The following is a 21,981-nucleotide window of genomic DNA, read 5'->3' as shown; positions in this document are numbered from 1 at the left end:
GCATGGGGAATGGATTAAATGAAATACCTCAAAATCCACAATAGACTACTTCAAGAGGTACAAGCTGTTTTGCCATGGTCCTCAGAGTCCCCCACCTAAACATAGATGTTCCTGTATCTGTGCACAGACCTCAGATGAGCAGCACATGCAAGCAAACAAGAATTGAGTGGCCCAAACAAGAATTGAAAGGTTTTAAACTGTAAAAGCTAGAAATACAACTTAATCTTGCTTACAAAATTAAAGAAGTGTATCATCCTTAACTTTATGCCTTTCAGAAATAAAGTCGTCTTATACTCGCTTAGATATTTACACTGGCTGGCAGACAACACAATGTCACAGAATGTAAAAGCAGCACCATTTGAGGTGTAAAGCTGTGCTGCTGCAAAGCAATGTTTAATGTAGAAAAACTGGCTATGGGTCCAGATTTCTACAAAAAACAAGTGAGCTTTTTCAAGGTGTCATTACAAACCCATGTTCATATGTCCTCTAAAGCAGTGTGCTTTCTAGAGAGGTTAATGCTTGTAACATTGATGTTGATGCAACATTAATGTAAACTGCACACTGTCAGAAATGTCTCAGAGATATTTCATTGGACATAAATGAATAGCATATCAGGTAAACACAAATTCCTTTGCTTATCTAAAACAGTGATGGGGATGCTTTGGCCATAATATTGAAATACAGCACAAGTTTGAACTAATTTGTAGGAAGCTGTAAAATGAAGCAACAATGTATGCACAATGCGAACTGAGCTGTACATGAGCCTAGAAAGACTGAGAAAGCCATACAACATTAAGGATGAAGTTATAATAAAATTAGCATCCAGAATTTGAAAAGTGATGATCAAATCTGGAGGCAGATAATGTCTCAAGGCATTACAATAAATAGTTCATTACAGTATAGTATTCGTCTTTTAATACACTCTTGATGGTTTCTGCAGAAAACTTTCATTAATGCATAAAATGTTTTAAATACCTCTAAGTCTTGTTTACAGTAATTCAAACTATGTTTAAGTTATAATGAAGAGCAATAACACAAAGTGGCAAGTGTTTACAATCTAACATAATATAATATGATAATATTATAAAGCATGATTCCTTCATGCAAAGTTAAAAACCTGCATCTTTTCTAAGTAAAAAAAGTTAACACATCTTTCTACAGAGAACCCAATTATGCACATTTCATTGTATAATTATTGTTTATTTGCTGAATTGAAAGTATTGGGGAAAATATTAAAACTGTGGCCTGTGCTAAAGTTATGGCATGTTTTATGTTTGATATTTTTTTCTATAGGTTAAATTCATCAAATAAATACAAATTGTGTGCTAACATTTGTTAGAAAATGCCAAATTTAAGTCTGATCTCTGTAGACAATCAATAAAACATGCTATTTGACCAGGGATGTTTAATCTGTTGCATATGACTGTACATAAATGTACTAAAGACATCAAATCAGGTAATGCAATTGTCTTATTGGCCATCTGTGACCAGAGGTCCACTGGAACACAGCACTGTGTTTTCTCTGTCTGCGTGAGCTGTCTGCGATAGCAGGTCAGTCTCTCGCACATCAATGTGCACGAACAAATTGTGCAACTGGGTGACACTGTGACAGAGCAAAGTGCTTACCAAATAAGAACATTTTGTAACTACATTTTTTGACACAATTTAAAGCATTACTTGTCCTTTACTTTGTGTGAACATCTCATGTAAAAGGGACCAATAAAAAGTTAATAAAATAGTTTAATAATAATTTAAGTCACTGCCAGCATGGTTTCAAATGCTTAAAAAAACTCAAAAAGTAATTTAAAAAATCTCTCAACAGAAAAGACCAACATAATTCTTTCTTTACCAGTTCATAGTAAAACACCAGGAAAGCTATAGATAATAGAAAAAAATCATGAAACTAAGTAGACAGGGGCTTTAAAAAGTTTTTCCCTTCTCCTTTGAGATTACCTTTTCAGAACACAAGGTTTTTCTTATGACAGTGACAATATTCAGGTGTTCGGCAATGTGGTGACAAGTTTCTCACACATAAGACGAGCCATGTACAGCTTTCACATTCGCACATTAAGCTGCGGATATGTGATGGGAAAAGAACACTGCACTAGGAACTGGCTGTGACTGAATTGGTAGGTAAGAGGAAAAGGTTATGTAAGTTGTTACATATCACACTAACTTTGTGCAGCTCCCTACAGTGAATTTTTCTCTCATGGAAAAATTCTTTTTAACCCTTTAAATAAGCTGTTTACACAATTTCACAATCGTCAACACCATTCTGTCAATCCTGAAATTTACTGTCAAGTTTGTAATAGTAGTAGAACCTTACATAACTTATTCTTCATGAATCTGAAGAACCCTTTAATGATGCAAAAGGTTCCTTGAGTGTTCATGGTTCTACGTAGAACCATTTCTGTACTAAAGAACCCTTGAAGAACCATCTTTTTTAAGTGTGTAGGTATTTTACGCCCCTTGATTTTATGCATTGGCCTCTTGCCCCACCTCCTTTCCCTTTAACTGCGCAACATATCACTGATTTTATTTTAGTTGTGTGCTAGTTTGTTGTGTTTATTTAGAAATATATGTAAGTTCAAAAACAGTTCACACACATACATATCTACCTATGTTCCTCCCAGAATTGCTGTTTGACAGCTCTGATATGGATAAAACTTCCAATAAAACTGCGAAAATCATGACTGGAAACCAGCGGAAGTAAGATCAGGACAGGAACACACCAGGTTCTTACTTCTTCCATCAATACAGTCAAATAATACAGTATTCAACTGTTCTGAAGTCATACAAATACAAATGAGTGGAAATGTAATGTACATTATATTAATCCTAAAATATCAATAACAAAAATGTGTCTGCTGTATTTTGAAGAGGCTGCAAGGCTAGTGGAACATCTTTTGTAGTTCAACAGAATCCAACTTTTGCATTGCTTGTTAGCAAAATTATACCCCCAGAGGAAAGTGACGAGACAATCATTATAAATGATTCTGGCTGACTTAGCTCTCTCGAGGGGGAGTCATAATTAATAACCATTGATCTAACTTTGTGGCGGTCATGTCGTCCTATTATGTTATTTTACAGTGAGATCAGCTGCCGGGTGTGCCTGCGTGAGGAGTGTCACTCCCAGAGGCTCATCTTTGAGACTACGCACATCTGGGTGTGTTAATCACCTGTTCTCCTCCCTAACAATCATACACATACATACACACACACACCACATGCAAACACAGAGCAGCCAGAACACACTGGGGGGAAGATGTGGGGAGGTATAGAAGAGGTGTCAATCCCTCTTTATCTTCTCAGAACACACTCCACTCAATTACCTGTCATACTGCAGTGGAGGGGAGGGGAGGAGTAGGTAAAAAGGGAAAAAGGCCTGCCAAGCGTTTGTAGAAACACTTTAGCAGTGTCAAACACGATACCTCCACCGCTTCCTCCTCCTGGGTGAAACAGCTCCGGCTTTCGCACCGGTTACGGCAGCCAAACTTGGATGGGCGTCAAATTTCCCACACTCCAAATAAAATGGGGGGAGGGGTGCAGTCATAAATGGTGCAGTGTTGCTGTGTGCAACCTTGATGATTGAAAAAATCTGCACTTGCAAAAAAAAAAACTCACAGTATATTTTATCATTTATATGTGGTCTAGAGATTTAAGCACTCGGTGACAGGAGTACTACAAATATTAAACAGATTTTTTTTCCAAACAGTGCTTGCAAGACAGTATGTGTGAAACAAAACAGCTTTTATGCTACAGACAAGGTGACCACTGAAATGATTGCACTATTAAAAAAACAACACTCCTGTAAGAAACAACCACAAAAAACTCAACTGCGCCTCACTCAAAACCATTTCCACTCTGTATGTAGATTTATTTGTCATTTTTCATTGTTTATGTTATTTATTATTTTACCATCAGGGCTTGTGTAGGCAAATTGTGGTTTTCAGTTTTTTGTGAATTGCTAGAAAAAAGTGCACTGTATGTTGGCATTGGTTTTTGCTTTTGTAATCATAATTGCATTTGCATCATGTTGCAAAATCCACTACACATATCTGTGTATTTTTTTAGTTTAATAGTTTAATAGTTTTCAGTTAATTTCTCCACAAATTCATTGGTAATGTTGTACAAAACAACTGTCCCTTCTGCTTCAACACATGAGACATTATTTGAAGTAGAGCTTGGGCATCCCACTTTGAGGTTTCAAGAAGAATATATACACAGTATACTGGATTTGTTTACAACTTACCAGAGAGCACTACCTCCACCAGGTCTCCTTCCATGATGTCGGATGCACATTTGACCAGCTGCAGGATGTTTTCAGAGGTTGGATCATGACGGAAAAGCAGGATCTTGTCATACATCCCGTAGAATCCACACTCTGGAAACTGCAAGCAAAAATAAGCCCAATTAATCAAGTGTTGGTAGAGGCGTCTGTCAAAACATGTACAGTTTTCTGGGCCTGATTTTATTTAAAATACCTTTTTTCAGTTAGAGAATACGTTGACATGGTTGACGTGCCTAAAATCTTTTATTGGACTTTAAATTAGCAATTATTTTGACTACTAAAGTTCCTACTTTACTGATTTTTGAGTAACATCAGATAGGTTTTAAAATGAGTTATTGGTTTTCACTGGCTAATCTGAATGCTTCTCTCTAATGACTGGGGTGTAAGAAAATATCAAAACACTTGAGTATTGCAATGTTATGTTTTGTGATGCTGTACTGATTCTAAAACAAGCAAAAAATCAATTGTTAATTGATAGTTTATACGTAAAGATTCAATTCAGTGGTTTGTGTTGTTTTGTATTTAAATAGATAGCAGTGTTTTAATCTATCTTCAGCCATTAGATTTTTCATTTACTCAGATTTTATGCACTTGGTTGTGTGTTTTTTATACTATAACAGTTTTCCTAAAATGAGACTTAAAAGCAAAATATCTCCTTGCTTACAGTATCACAACATATCACAATATATTGAATAATAACCTCCTATCATGATACATATTATATCAGCAGGTTCTTGCCAATTCACAGCCCACCTAATGATTAGGCTCATTTTATTTTTTTTTATTCAGAATATTTATCCTAATTGTTCTTACTGCAGTTCTTATGTTATTGTTTTGCTATCTGATGTCGACCGGAAGACAATGGGTTTCACCCTTTTGAATGTTGGTTCCTCTCAAAGTTTCGTCCACAAACTCTTCAGGAGTTTGAGAAACCGTGTATCTACAAAACTTTTAGGGAGAAGGAAAACAATATTCTTAACTTATAATGAAAGTAATCCTGCTGCAAAAATTTCACACAATGTAAAGGGTAGCTGGTGTTAACAAATTATGTAAACAACCAAAAAATGAGAATGAAGAAAAAAATACACATAAACGTTAAATATTTGTCTCTCTGACTCTCTTTGCTTCAAGATGCATGGCCTTCAATCAAAATCTACATTAAATTCCGTCAATGATTTATGATTTTTTTAATTGGGTAACCGTCAATCAATAAATAATAACAGTCCTAGTTGCAATTGTCTTTTCTGTTCCTTGCTATGTCTACACACATCTGTTGATACTCCAACATCCAAGAAAGGAATTTCAGCTCTGTCCACTGTTTTAGCCAATACAGAACACATCAGGCTCATTCTTTTTCCAAACAGCACCACAGCCCTTACCACACACAAAAACCGTGGCTCAAAACATTCTTTATTTATTTCTGTTTTTCCCTGCACTTCCTAAACAGTTTTACGAACAACAGTCTCACAATCAATTCAATGTCAAAGAAGAGAGCAACATATTGACTGACCTGTGTAGGCCGCTGGGGAAACGGCCTGCTAGCCTCATTCTCTATTGATCGCCACTGAGCTGAGTTACAACGGCACTGCAGAGGCCTACATGGAACGGCTATTCAAACCTGCACCATTCACAAAAGATGCTCATACTGGGCCTATTATTGGGTCTATTTACATACTGCAAACCAAGGAAACTTATATTTATGCAATAATTACTCCATAGGGTTGTTTAGGCACCACGTGCCAATGAATATTTAGACTCCAGTTATCAAAACACTGTAATCATATGCATTATTTTATTGCTATTCTATTGCTTACATGTAATCAATATTCAAAATAAGACTCATGTCACATTGTTATGCACTGTTCTATTCTATTTCAGTTATAGCTGATCTCCTTAAGGTTTATAATTATGAGGTTGTGCACCTGCAAACTAACACGTGTGTCTTAGATGTTAATGAAAAAAGTCTGCATCCATCTGCAAAGTGAATTCTTGAAAGTTCAGCTGTCATACACAGATGTAATGAATAGATAAAGTACACTGTTTCATTTAAAGTGAAGCATTTGATAGAACAAAGGTTTCAAATATTGTGATTGTTTATCAAGTCTTGTTAAGATAAAATATTTACAATTAAGTTATTTATAACTCTAATTTATGATCATATATTACAATCTTTTACTTGTTCTTGTCCCAAGTCTTCAATGTGAAGTATGTAGTGTCCAATTTACATGTATACTCTTAAAAATGAAGGCTTCTAAATGGTTCTTAGTTATAGGAGGTTCTTTTAAATCTAAAAGGGGTTCTTCACACTTACATATCCCATTAACAACACTGGTTAATTAAAGAAACATCAATCGTGTTTTATAGAACTAAAAGTGATTCTTTTAGATATAACTTTAAAAGAGACATTTGCTTTTAGTTTTCCAAAAAAAAATGCAGAAATATTTTTCCACACCCTACAAAGCTCAGTCTTAGAAGTTGGTTGCACTTTCTGCCTTTCATGATCCAAGTTATCCCAAACACATTCAATAATGTTGAGGTCTGTGCTCTGGGGCCTTTTTTGTGTATTTTCTATTCTTAGTAGCAGCTTCTTCACAGCTGCACATCCTTCCAGACTGATAATGTTGAGTTGTCTTCTCAGGATGAATGGAACGATGGACAGAAATGTCTATTTTTTCAGACCTAAAGCAAAAATGGAGCTTGATTTATACTGCTCGAAGATGACAGCTTAAAGTTCCGTTGGTTTTATGGTGACAGTTTAGGTGGTCAACAAGGTCTTGCACGATTGCTAGGATTCCCAACTTCTCTACAACTCAGTTTTGGTTTTTCCCCATTTTCTTATTTTTATTATTTTCCTTTGACTCTCCCCTTCCCTACACAAGTACATTGTCTTACATCTAACCACCTCTGACATATTTCCTGAATAATCATCTTGTACTTTATGGTTATTTTGATTGGAATTTAAATAACTGAAAGGTGGTCTCTGACTTTTACACAGTCCTGTATAATGTGTGAAATGTATATTTTTTGCCCTTGATTCAAGCTAATTTGAACAACAAAAGTGAAAATTAAACAGCAGCACAGATAGTTTAAAGCAATACTGAATTGTTGCACTAGCACTTCACATATCTACAGCACAAACCTCACTAAAGCGATATGCTGTTTTCAAAGCAAACCACTGCAAGTGCACCTACTCTGTTGCCATCCCAACAGGCTCCAATAACCTCAAATCAAATGTGTGCTACATTGTGTCAAGGATGAAGGCACAGAACGGTCAATACAAATGCAGATCCTGTTCTACTGCTGATAATACGTTCTATCTCTGCTATTAGCATGTTTTCATATGATTCAAATCGACACCACTGATGGGTACAAGTATTTACGTTTTTTTTTTTTCCTCTATGTAGTTAATAGCCACCCCCCCACACACACACACACATATACACATCTAGTGCTAATGAGTTCTGCACAATAAAGATACACAGAGGCAAGTGCGCTTTCGGAGGTCACCATGACAGCAGCCTCACTGTAACTGTGCGGGTTGTCATGGCAGCGGGAACCCAAGGCTCTTTCCTGATTGAGCACTATTCATTTATTTGAGACAAATGGATGCACGCGTATCTGCTTCGCAGTGGAGCCATCAGAGCCGGGAGTGACACCCACCAATCCTTGTCATTAACCCCTTGGGAGATGCCTGGCTCAAAGCTCAGGAATCTTCTAACAATAACTGTCATGTTACTACCTTTGAGGGCCTTTAGCATGCTGCTCTTTCAGGACTGTCATTTTCCACCCTCTTTCTCCCTCTCTTTTCTCTGCCAGTGTTTTTGTGGATGACAGACTAGCCCAGCGCAAGGGACATCAATTTGGACGTTGTCTTCCCTTTAAACAACTGGTTGCTGAAGCTGGTTGTCAAGGTGGAACGAGCACAGCTGAAAGAGGCAGGTGTGCTGATGCAGGGGAGGGCAGGCGAGAGAGAGAGAGAGAGAGAGAGAGAGACAGAGAGACAGGTACAGAGAGTGAAAGAGAGAGACAGAGAGCATTCTGAAAGCTCCTGAGGAGAGAGGAGTGAATCATCCGTTCCGCTTTAACTGCAGACCCTCGCTCGCCCACGCCACACTGCTCTCTCTCCGTGTGCTGCTCTCCATGCTCAGCCACAATCCCTCCATCCCAGCACCCATCTCACACCATTCACGGCCTGTTTCTGCAACACTTATTTAAGCCGACTGATTGTTGAAGTCAACCTGCTGTGTTTCAAGGGACCAAAAGAAATAGATAAATTAACATGTTCTTGTAATATAATCCTTTGTCTGTATATAATCTGTATCATGCAGTCAATTTCCGCCAAGTTGTTTCCTGTAGGTAAAAATTAACTGAACATACAGACTCAAAACACACACACACACACGCACACACACACACATATACATATATATATATATATTAGGGGCAGTTGCTTTAGGACCTGCTTGCAGATCCTGCGTAAGCAGGCCTTTGTCTGGTGACAGTAGATGGAGTTAACACAGTAACAGGCCCAGGTGAAAAGCTTTCAGATTTACAATAAACATTGTTCACGTCATTCATATTGTGAGGCAGACATGGCCTGGAGGTTAGGGAACTGGCCCTGTGACTGGAAGGTCGCTGGTTTGATCCTCAGAGCCGACAGTACGTGATTGAGGTGCCCTTGAGCAAGGTACCTTACCCCCAACTGCTCCCTGGGCAATTCCTTGTGTGTGTCAACGTACGGGGCCAATAAATCAGATTCTGACATTGTAATTGTGCACAACATACATGAAACTGTCCTATAAATGTGGCTGTTAACCATGGTTGGTGCTGCAGGCGGACATCATGCCTGTCCAAATACCACTTTTGGACAGACACACATCCTCAGAAGGTGGTGTCAGATTTCAGACATCAGGCCTTAGGAGAAATAGCCCCAAAGAAGGCATTCTTAGGCTAAGTTAAGTGGCTTCAGATGGAAACGTCTATTAGACATCTGCAAATCCATATTAGGTTAATTACAGTTTCATGATCAAATTAAAGATAGTACAACCTAGTACAACCATAAGTTTTACTGAACTTTGCTTTTATTATGTTCTTTAATTTCACAAACAAAAAAGTGTTGCTATCATTATTCTATTTTGGTTGCTGTTGTTATTATTAGTATTATTGCTATGTATGTAAAAGGAAAGTAATACCCCCACAACCACCCACACCCTACCCCTGAACAAGGTTAAACCATATACCTTGGATATTTTCCACATGGTTACCCAATTAAGTCAACCAGACACTAGGTATCCTCTCTGGTGCTGCTTTACCAGGCATGCAAATTCTGCCATGTCCGCTAGTTTTAAGCATATCTTACCTTTCAGTCTTGTCTTCACTAAGTGAAACGCATGCTTAGTATGGTTTGGGTTGGGTAATCTGCCTTGACTGTATGTAACTTCTATAACTAGGTCACTTCCCTAAACCATATAAAAGGTTTTGTGAATTTGGATCATCCTATGAGCAGAATGTTTTTTAAAAGAAAGCATGTAGACTGCACTTCAGTGAATTACCAACTTTTTCTTTTGATAACTTCCCTCTATCTCTTGTTTGAAAGGCTGTGTGGCTACTTCTGAGACTGGTGTTAGAGCGACACAGCTAATGTAAAACAAAGTCAAGGTGAGCCCACACAACTATGAGGTTTAGTATTTTGCCTATAGGCATAAAGTCCACCGATGGCTTATACATGGTCTGCACTGACCTGGGGTCTGGGGCTTCTCAAATTGTCATGCATTACATCTCACACAGCAGATGAATGGGGCATGAAATATATGAGACATTACACAGATGCAGGCCACAGGCCAATATAGGCTGGAAATAAGCTGAAAGCATTTTTCATTTCCTCTGACCAGAGCACCGACCGGACGATGATGATGTCACGTGAGCAGAGAAAGTCAGTTAGCATATAAACAGGTGTTGGGGGGGAGGGCACAGATTTGTATTCAGAGCTTTGGACAGTCCCTAAAACTTTAATCCTGTTGTTGTCAACAAAAAATCCCTCCTTTAGTTTACCAGCATTACTCATTCCATGCCTCATGTGAAAGGACATCTGTGGTCTCCTAGAACTCCTAGGTAAGATGATGCTGTAGATAACAAATTCTTTTAAGTATCCATAAAAAGAGAAACAGAACACTCCACAGCTTTGCTGTCAGTGGGTGATGACAGTGTGTCTCTGGTCATTGTTAGAAGCTCAGTGCTGAGTGCGTCCTGTGGCAGGATGTGCAGAGCCTTTGCCAGAGCTCGCATGTTTTGTACAGGTGCGGAAACACTTCGCCATTACGCCTGGAGGAAACGCCGCGCAGCTCAACTTCAATCTGATACATGCAGCTCTGCCATGACAGAGGCGTGAAATCCAAAGTTTAATCACATAAAGTAACTGTTTGGGTGACTTCACACAGTGCCGCAGGTACCAAACATGTGAAACATGGTCTAATGAAGTTTTCACAGTAGGGGTGCATCGTCGCAGCATTTTACAGACCAGTGCCAATAACGTTATTAGTATTGGGTCATTTCTGATGGGAAAATACCCCACCAATATTATTTGAAAAGTAACCTGTCATCCATGCCTCCCTGGGTGGAGACAGGAAAAGGCAGAGTGAGGGACTGGCTGACACTGAGTTTATTTACATTTAGCACTGTTTAATTCAGTAGGGGTATTGTGATTGAAAGGAATAGTTTAGCAAAAAATACAATGTACACAATTTTCCACTTGCACTAGATGTTTTCAATCAACCGAGATATATTTGGTGCCCGATTTTTGCTGTTTTAGTCTAGCAAGCCCTACGGGCTTAAAGTTGCTAACCAAGACTAGACACCCAAATCTTTTCCATAAATACAACAAATTATTTGTCCACATGACATGCATAAGCATGGAGAGAAGTCTGATTCTGCAGGGAAGTCAGAATCATCTGGTGTCCAAAAAGGCTACTACACACAAAGTTTTATTCATTTATAGTTTACAGGAAGCTATACTATGTCCTAAACCACATTAACAAGTCTGCACTACCTTAGTAAAGACCTGGGTGAGTTTTGAAAGACAATTTGGAGCTGCGTTTATGGAGAAGATTTGGTTGACTACTGATTTTCTTAGCCTTGTAGCTCCAGCGCTAAAGAAGCAAAACTTGAACACCAAACATCTTGGCTCATCCACTACATCTGGAGTAAATGAAAAATTACACATATTTTTGTCTAACCAACAATTTTAAGAACAGTGGATATTTCAGCAGTTGATTAAGATGCCAATCAGTCTAAGGTTGAAAGAATGAATCTATCAATCTATCAATGAACAAATTTTTGTGTGAAATATTAATTAGTGCTTCCCCATCTACTCCACTCAACATGAATCTGTCTCAATTTGCAGTAGCATTTATAGACCGGTTACTTTCACATTTGCTCAGAGTGGTGCCTGTGGGCTACGATAAAGTTTCATTCAAACAACAAACCCATTTTCCCCAACACAAACATGTCACTCAGAGGGGAATCTCAATACACAATGAAAACAGCACAAAGGCGCTTGAGTAATTAGTTCAGCAGGGCCCACTCCCGCCTCCTCTGCTCTAGTCAATCTCCTCTCTGATCATACAGCACACCTCCATCACTGAAATGCTTTAAAAAGAGTACCAGCAGAGAGGACAAGTAGAGTTGTCTGGCACACTGAAGAGCCGTCACGTTCTAACCTACACAAAGACAAAAAACATTTAGACATTTACATCCACATGCAGTCAACTAGACAGTGACACAATTTTTGGTGTCTGTATTTTAGCAGTCTTCAGTTCCAAGGTATTTCCATCTACACTCTTTGAAGTAAATGTAAATAAATGTTTTTTGGCTAAACATACAGTTTACCATTTAACTGTTACAGAACCTTCACATTTCTCATTTACAAAAATAGTTGTTTAAAGATTTACAATGAAAGGTTCTTTACGGAGTGTATAAAGAATTGGGCTGGGTGCATTTCAAAACATTTTTAGGAATGAAAACAAATTATAATAAAAAGCCCTTTCATTTATTTAATTTCCTGTCTAAAATGCCATTAAGTACAAGTTGTTCATTTTTAGGATATGTTTTATTAATTACTTGCATATGGAAGGGGAAAATTAACTGAAAAAATCAGGTGTTACCAAAACTAGAGTTGATGAAAGATGTAGGGAAACCTAACAATTGTGCAAGACCTGCTAGACCACCAAAACTGTTACATCAACTGATATAGCACCTAAAGATTTCAACTTTGAGCAACAGGAAAACATCAAGCTCCACTTTTGATTCAGATCTGAAAATAATTACAAGTGTTTCTGTCCATCTGTCCACTGTAAGAAGACAACTCAATGCTATGAGTCTGAAAGGATGCATAACTGTCAAGAAACCATTACTGGGAAAATGAAACAGACAAAAAAAAAAGATTCTAATGAAAAACAAACAAGCTGCTGGTGTTCTGAGAACAATGGACTGAATATGCCAGATCCCAAACCTCAGCATCATTGAAAGTGTTTAGGATAATGAGAAACTGAACTTTGTAGGTGTGCAATTGCAGCTTTCTTTAAAAAAAAACTGAAAGCAAGTCCCTGGATGGGATGAACCCTGTAATAAAGGCAAAATGTGGACATATTACATGGTGAAAATTTTGATATCACAGTTATATATTGTTAAAGACTCTCTGTAATTCTTTGTTCAATATTTGTTTTGTGTATCTTTCTATTTTTATATTTTCTATTAAATTTATGCTTCATTGTTTCACTTAATGATAATTTTTCCATTTGTACTCAATGATCATTTTCACTGAAAATTAAGTAAATCAAAGGGTGGTCCTGACTGTACAAACAGAACTTGGTGTGGCTAAAACCAGAAATATGTGTGTGGTACTGAAACAGACTGCAAACTAATCAAGAAGCGCTGACATTAATAACATGCATACAAAATGTAATTAAGACAGTGAATCACCAGTCTAGATCCTGGCACAAGCATGCCTCAAGTCTCACTGATGTTTATAAGACTGAGGTATTAAACGCTAAAACTATTACTTAGTTATTAAAAGTATTGGTATTCAATGACTGCATTGAAGTAACTGTGTCAGTACTATTAAAGTATCAAATTTCAATACCGAACCATAATGAAGAGTGAACCATATAGAAAAACAGCCATTTTATATACATGTCGAACCATTTCAAAGGGCCATAGACCCTTTGCACTTCGCAGATGACTTCATTAAGCCCAGACTCACAGATCTCCAGATATCTCATCTGAATTTGCTCAGTCAGCATCATCCATTTCCTATCCTTGCTTGTTTTAGCAATTTTTCCATTCAGTCCTCAGTAAATGAAGGCTCAGTAGGGTTCAGGCTTGGAACTTAAATTAGTCCATCAAAAACATTCCAGATTTTGGCCCTGCACACTCCACAGTTGCTTTTGTAGTATGTGCTGGTCCTTTGTCTTGATGTGAAGAGTTTGTGCTTACATAACTAGGTAGTATCTCAATCTTGTTCTTCACCAAAAGTAACCTTTAATCATCCACTGCTGTTGACTTTCATTGTTATCTTATTGTTTACAGCTGACAAGCACATATCTTAATTATTTGCTATACCAAATATGTCTCCTTAGTTTCCAGTTTATCTTTTTCATTCATATTGGGATTATGAAAATAAAATAAAATAAAAAAGAAATTCTTTCAGCTGAAATCCAATCCAGAGCCATTAGGTCAGTGTCCAAATATATATGGGCTGCACCATACATTACCATAAAATATCAATATAGATATACCTCCCTTTTACCAGCCACTAGGTTTTTGTACCAGTCCAGAGAGTTCATGAAACCTGTGAGGAGTCTTTTCTCTCAGCAAGTATCAAGCATCCCCATACAGAACAAGCCATAGTGCACACACACCATCAACCAATCAGGGCCATTCCTAGCGATGTGTAGTCTGCAGGCTAGCAGGTGCTAGCTGTGCTGTGACAACCACTGGTCAATAATGTTGGAGAATTGTGCTTTTGTTTTTCTGCCCCCCTCTGCGCCTATGAGGCCAAAAAAGTCTGAACGTTTTGCCAATGGCAGGCATGGGGCCACATTCAAGGCCTAACAGAAAGAGCAAACAGATACTCTGTGAATGCCCAAGTCACTTGACATGAAGGAACTCCAACCACATTGAGATGTCTGAATCAGAACATTTCCAATATTTATTCATATAGACTTAGAGGTTACTGCAGAGTAAATAAACCCCCCCCCCCCCCCCCAAACACCAACACATGCTAATACACAGAGTATAAGCATTTCTGTCGGGTCATTCAGCCCTAAAGGTGCCAAACTCAAACTCCACAGAGAGATGTCACTTGCATACATTACCATATTGTTAATACTGAGGGGGACAACCTGGTTGAAGAGAGTGCTTCTCATTTAAGGCAAGCTTACAAACTGTATCTAATTAAAGCACTCTTTCAGGCCTGCTAAGATTCTCATTGTCACCTTAATAGCTGTATGTTCGCACTTTATTAGTGAGTGTTTTGCAGCTCTGCTCTTCTGCGCCAGCATGCCCACTAACTAACCCCTGGCACAGTGCGCTCGTTCTAGAGTGTAGCACAGGTTCTACTGGGCTTTGAGGTGCTATGGCGGATCATTAAAATTACATGACAGGCTTAGCAGGTGGTACGCCTCTAAATTGACTGTAATTCTGATATTTTGCTGATGATGAGCTTTATTGGACTCCTCGGCACAGTATGTGGTGTAATAATCATTAAAATGAACGATTTAGACTTGTGTCTGCAGGCGCTAAGTCATGGGTAGAAGTTGTGTGACTTTGTTTCAGTATGAACAAAAAAAGAATCGAACGCAGGGCAGGCAAATAATGTCAATGTGGTTATCTTTAAATATGTGGAACGCACACTGCTTCTTCACTGTTCTTGCATGCTTGATTGATGGACATTCTTTTGTCACTTCAGAAAATCCAATTACTTTGGCACAAGTCTCCAACAGGCACAATATTCTTGTTTGCTCGGCTTTACACGATTGGACGATCTGTATTCTTCAGAAGACGTAAGGAGGCATTTGTGAGATGAAAGCTCCGTGTCTGGGCCTGAGAAGCCTCAGCACGTTTCAAGCAAAGAGATAATTGTGTTTTGCAGGCCCTGCCTAAACAGCCATGGAAATGAGGTAACCTCTTCAGAGAAGCGCATTAACGCTGAGAGGAACTGTCGTGTATTTTTAGCCATATCAGCTATTACAACCTGCAATGTTTACTTTATTACGGAAAGTAATTAAAAGTTTCTTTTTTGTTGGCCCTCTCTGCTCCTCTCTTTGTGAAAGAAGAGTCCTTATCTTGGAGCAGATGAATGGAAGCAGAGAGGGGAAGCTGAGCCACTGTGTTTGATGAGTAACATCCCCTTTGAATATTCCATCTAACTGCATCATATGTGCCATAAAAAGACCCCACACTCCAGCTCCAGCCATCTTGTGATACACCAAAGAAAGCTTTTGTTGCGCCGACCTGTACCTTTGGGAACTTTTGAGGGATCAGGGCAATGGGGCAGTGGCCCTCCAAGACGAGCCACGTGCATGAATGTGCACACACACACACACACACAAGCAATTCATGCATATACACACACTACCATGTCTCTCATGCTAATGAAGGTAGCTCTTTGAATGCTCTTCAAAGCAGCTGCTCCACAATGGCCTCTGTACAGTCCTCATCTTCTGCCTGTGTGTGTGTGCGCGTGTGCATGGGTGTGTGTGTGTGAGTGCATGACCCTAACGCACATGGCTCTCGTCACCATAATGGCACTCAGATGAGTACTTCACAGGCAATCATAATCAGTTGCCAAGCAACTAGAGGGACCACTCTCCAACTCACACAGAAAGACCAATGTTGGAAAGATGACCATATAAGCTAATATCGCTAATTCACATGTAATATCTCTGTCAACTTGAATATATAATTTGCTCTAATGTCATCTTTCAAAGATGAGGGCAGTGTGTTGTATGAAATGTAGCCCATTTAAGCTGTGCACAATGGTTAATGGTAGAATCACTCTCTTTTATGTGAATCAATGAAGAGACACTGCCAGTGCAAAATCTTTGTCATTAAAGCTTGGTCGTCGGACAAAGATGACATCATTTCAACTCATGTCAGACACACTGGAGTGACATGAAAAGACCTGTCGAATTAGCACAGCTACACTACAGAGCCATCAGGCGCTTTCTGCTCATTCGCCAGCCGTGTGTATGGACTGAGCAATGGGAGTGGTTAGCGCTTAGCATGAGGAGCTCAGCAGCCCCACTGATTAATAAGAACACTTGCAATAGTGGTAATGCAAAAAGGTGTAAACTTGAAACAAAGGCGCCATCACTTTAATTAAACCTGATAATCCCAAGCACTAATGGATTCACAGTCTATTAGGCAGCCCCTTGATAGCACTAAGGACTTTTGTCAATGTGAGAAAAAAGATGGTTCAGAGAGCATTCACTTCTAGAGCCACCAACACACATCAGGCCAAATCATGGTTGGTTGACCAACAGTAGAAAGACAGTTGGCCAAATGTATTGATTATTGCTCTTCAAGATCTTCTCTGAGTTTATAAAAAGTACCAAGGAGTAGGATATGATATAATCTCAGACATTCAAGATTTTATTGCACCACCACTGTGATCCCTAGCTTTTTAAAAAACAAATAAAATTGCACAATAATCTATTCACAACAGAATGGAGTGAAATCTGACTGGTTCTGGGAAAATGGTTGCGCAACTCTACCTACACAACCTGTGCTGTCTGCCGATTTTTGGCACACCCAAGCATTCTTTGTCTTGCCTCATGCAAGAGCAAGGGATTATCCCAGTTTAAAGGAGGCTAGTCTCTTGTTGAGGCTAGTCTCTTGTTGACAGGCTTATAATGTACATTATCTAATCCTGTGAGTTTGAGGGTACAGTCAAAGCAGTTTATGACCATAGTCACTGATCTGAAAACGTCAACCTGATAGAAATCTGTGTTCAAACCTCTCTATTTATCACAGGTACCACACAGTATACTCCACACACTAAAACACCTAATACAACTGTCTTAAAGCCTTCTGCTCTCTGTGAACTAATCTCCTGTTAGCAAAATGTCAACTATTCATCCACGTACATTTCACAGTGCACAAAATTCTTTTGAATAACTTTGTTTTGAAGTTCAGCCTCAACTGAAGCTCTGTAAAGTTGATATTTTTATAACTTGGTGCCCAATTGGTCATGTAGTCTGTCGTCTGCTGCACTAACTGCTCTTAAAGATGTTACAATCAGACAATTTAACCTTCCTTTAGAATCTTCTTCAAATTTCATAGTCTGTTTTTCCTCTGAGACTATATGGATCTATGATACCTAGGTTACTCAATTATTACATAAACGTGTGATCACACTTATTTAAATTGGTCACAATTAGTTATCCCCCTAATATGCCAGGCTTATTACATACTAAGGCTTATTACTGAGTAACTACAAGAACTTAAGTGCATTGAATTTTCATTCATGGGGTTGAGGCAAATACTGAAAAAATGCATTTATTGATACACATTATATGTCTTACAAAAACAAAACATTCTGACTGTTCCTACCATGTTTAGGGGGCTGCAGTAAGTAATGTTTGTTTATTTGAGGTTGGACTGTTTTTGGCATCTGTTATCAACAGCAGGAAATAAGAGCTCATCAGACAATTTTGCAATGTAGATGTGTAGCTACAGTTTAGGCGTGTACTTTAACAACTGCATACAACAAAGAAAAAAAAACAATTAAATTGTTAATCGCAAAAATGTATATGATAGTTAATCACCAGCTAAGATTTCAGGATTGTGACAGGCCTAGGAATACTATTTCTAAGAAACTATAAAGCTTCTACCCAGCTGGATTGCTGGGTCAATCATTTTACCCACATGCCCAGGGCCAACTGGCAGGCCCAAATTTGCACTACACACTTCTGTAACCTAAGAACAGCTCAGCCAGTTTGCCTTGATGTCCCTGTAGTTAATGAATAAAAAGGCGTAGTATATAATAAGCCTGTGTTTTGTGTAGATCTGAAGAACCCATTCTCTGCGTATTTTCTTGTCTTTTATGTTGTAATGCACCTGATCCAACTCATGATCTGATCCAACTCATGATGATTACAATGGGTGAGTTAGAGCAGGAAAACACTGAAATGTAGAGGACGGGTACACCAGGACCAAGGTTAGTGAGCGGCCAACCAGTAGCCTCATTCGTCCACCAATCTCAACAACAATTATTCTTCCTTTCATCAGCAAAGTGAAAGGATAGTACAACAGTAAGAAATTAATTTCCAATTAATTTGGACTTTTGAGTGGTGCTCCTGTTCTTATTTTAATACTACTTTAGATCGGCTAGCTGTCAAATCAACCAGATGCAGAAACCACACCACAATTGTACTAATAATGCTTGCATGTTAATTAAGTAGCATTTTATATACAAGGCAGTTTATAAGGTAAGTAGCGCAGCAGGTGTCATGCACGCTTGGACCCTATATCTTTCCACTGAAAATAATGAGTGTCATTATTTTAATACTACCTGGGGTAATATGGGGTAATATGACAAAAAATAAAATATCATGATACTGAAGACATTTTCATGATACACTACATCATAGGGTTGAAAAATTCAGGGAAAATACTTAATCGTGATTTTTCTGACCAATATTGCAATTGCAATTTACATTGTCATTATTTTCTATAAATTAAGATTCAGATCTTATTTGCAAAGAAAACCAGTATATCCACTTTTTTCTGCTTTGAGGCTGGAAAACTGAACATAGTGTGCCAGACTGCCAGTTAGTGGTGGTTGTGATGTTATGTACACAGCACATGGATGTTTGATTGCTTCATTTTGGACAAACTCATCAATAACGTAGACTACAAAAATCGCAGCTCTTGTGATTTAACAGTTGCATTTATTCAAATGGCAAATTTAATTTAAATAAGTTATTCATTATTACAAATATCATGATTTTTGTACAACATACACTTTAAGTTCATCATAATGCAACTAAATCCAATTAACTGGACCTTATAATGCTCTGTTTGTATGAAAGACGTGCTGACAACAATTTTGTATTGTTAGTGCTTCGGACCTCCTGAAACAGTTGGATTTGATAATTGTAAGCCTGATGAAAGAGTATTCAAAGAGACTTCAGTGAAAACTTTGTGAACACCATGTCTTCTGAGAATGAAAGTGAATTATCGACTATTGTCATCATATCAGTATGTTGATTTTGCAATTGTGACCTATACATCAAACCAGACCTTTCCTGTGCAAGTAATGTTAATACATAAAGATGAATGACATTGTCCAAAAAACTCCAACCTGAGACCTTTGATTTTTAAATGATTATTTTTGGCTTTACAGGGTGACTCACAGCACGCACACACAGACACACACACACACACACACACACACACACACACACACCATATTTTAGTGTGCCTCAGTAATTCTACTTCTTTCCATTTTCACAAAAAATGTACATAGCACTGCTTTTAAGTATTGAAGATACCCACAATATGTTCAGAAAAGCATACCGTGATGTAATGTGACATCAATGTCATATTGCCCATCCTTACAGCAAAATATAACATTCATGCAATATTGTGCAGCCTAAACCCAAAATCAAAACAAGACGTGTTATTTTTCAACTTGCATTCCTACTGCAGTATCAATAGCCCTATGAGGGTCATCTACACTACTTATATTGATGGTAAAAAAGATATCCAGAGGAAAAACTGTAACTGGTTCAACTTCAAACTGCATCTCCCACAAAGAAGCAACCATTCTGCAAAACATTCCATTACCATTCAACATTCAAATAACACCATGCTGCCTCAGCACTCTCGTCCAGCCGTTTGACCTCCCCATGGTCCCTCTCACTAGCAGTTCCGTTCTTCCAAGAGAGCATGCACCATCCTCATGCACTCAGGTCTCTTGCCTTGTTCAAGTTCAATTGAGGTTTCCACAGCACTTGAGTGCACTGTAGCTTGAGAACTCAAGAGACATTGGAAATTTTCTGATGCGCTTCACCTAGCCGCCTACTCAAGTCTTGCATTGTGCCATGCTGAAGTAGCATCTCATAGGGTTGCATCTGACTGTTCCTGCAGCAAAAAGCAGGAGAGCGTTGAAGGCCGTTTATCATTGTTTTTAAAGATTTTATTTAGTAGAGCTGCATATATTTTCTAGTGTGACATTGCAAGGGCATTGAAAGCTGGAAAGAACAGTGTAATGGCTAGTTATATACTCATCTGTTTTCACGCACTGTTATCACCTATCAGTTTTGCAGCCCCATGCTGTGATATATCTCACTAAAGCAAAGCTGAAGACAGGTGTAACCTAACGTGTAAGCAGAGGGAGTGAATACAATACCAAAGTCTAAAAGGGGAATTCCACCGATGTTTCAACATTTCTGTGTAATTAAATGGCTAAGATGTAAACAGAGCCACTCAGAGTTGTTGATGTAAAAATGCTCCACTTTAGAGAAACATAGTGAACCAGAGTTGCTCACAGTGTTGGTTACAGGAACCAGACGTTCAAAGTTTTTAATACTTCACTGTCTGATGCTTGAGATGTTATTTTACGATGGTGTTAAGAAATTCACCATTTCACCATTTTACATCAAAGGACACTAAATGACTGAATTTGTTTAGAGCTCAACCCTTAAATTATGCATGTTTTATTTAAAAAATCAGTGAAATTCCCTTTTAATCAAATTGGCCTGGCTGTGGTCCACAGTGAAAAAAGAGAGAAACTAATGTTTGTGACCTTGTGAAAGTAGTCATGCATATAAGGTCTTTACAGCTTGGTAAGTACTTGGTAAAACAGAGAGGAAAAACAATTAATGCGCACACACAGACGGTACACACAACATGACAATGAAATACCATTTTCTAAGTCTGTCTGTACAGCACTGTCAGCGTCATTTTCATGCATGCATATCAACATCTCACATCTGACTATTTAAAGTGATAAGAGCTCTGAGCTCTTATACTCCCAAGACCCTCCAAATCTGAGAAAGCGTCTACAAGGTGTGAAAGAAGTTAAGGTTAAATCTGTTGTTCTTACCCCCCTCTCCTTTTCTTTCAATATATTAAACACATCCTTCTATTTTTCCAAAACACAAGCTGACAGCCTCACGCCTGTTAAAAAAAAGAGGTGTTCCTTGTTCAGCTTTAGATGATTATGCTTATCAAAACGCTGTGCTGCAATCTAACACCTATACTTCTAAAAACAGACTGTAAAGTTCTGTAGAACTGGAGTTAAACAAAACCATGATAAATAAGCACAGTGCAGTAGCAGCAGTAAAGTGGAAATAACTTCAGTGCCAACACAAAAGAGACAAAAAGGAAAAATATCAGTCAATTATCCACAAACATTACAATAGTGCAAGTGAGTTCAGAGCTCTTAGAGTAAATGTAGACACTTTTCTAAACGGATGTTTTTAGTAATTTGTGTAAATGCCATCATACTGTATAAACACTAGCAGAGGTGACAGTCCAGAATCATCTGTGACGGAATTCTGAGTTCTTAGTATACGGCTTGCCTGCTAGATAAAAGGATTCACTTTTCGCTTCTTAATATTTAAGAACTGGTTAATGTAAAGCACTAAGAATTCCAAGAATTTCTATCCTACAATAAAAGAAAAACC

General features: G+C 38.3%; 1 protein-coding gene across 3 annotated transcripts in view; it reads right to left on the bottom strand.

Annotated features, from left to right (window-relative positions):
• The window catches only part of prkd1 (protein kinase D1), a 56,407-nt gene that overhangs the window by 32,316 nt on the left and 2,110 nt on the right, over positions 1 to 21,981 (bottom strand). For all 3 annotated transcript variants that reach the window (XM_037541713.1, XM_017703228.2, XM_017703229.2), the window contains exon 2: positions 4,253 to 4,391. In XM_037541713.1, coding sequence (XP_037397610.1) covers positions 4,253 to 4,391 — 139 coding nt within the window. The remainder of the gene's footprint in view (positions 1 to 4,252; positions 4,392 to 21,981) is intronic.

The sequence above is a fragment of the Pygocentrus nattereri genome, chromosome 10, assembly GCF_015220715.1.
Source record: "Pygocentrus nattereri isolate fPygNat1 chromosome 10, fPygNat1.pri, whole genome shotgun sequence".
Lineage (NCBI taxonomy): Eukaryota > Metazoa > Chordata > Actinopteri > Characiformes > Serrasalmidae > Pygocentrus > Pygocentrus nattereri.
This window is presented reverse-complemented; position numbering and strand designations above follow the sequence as displayed.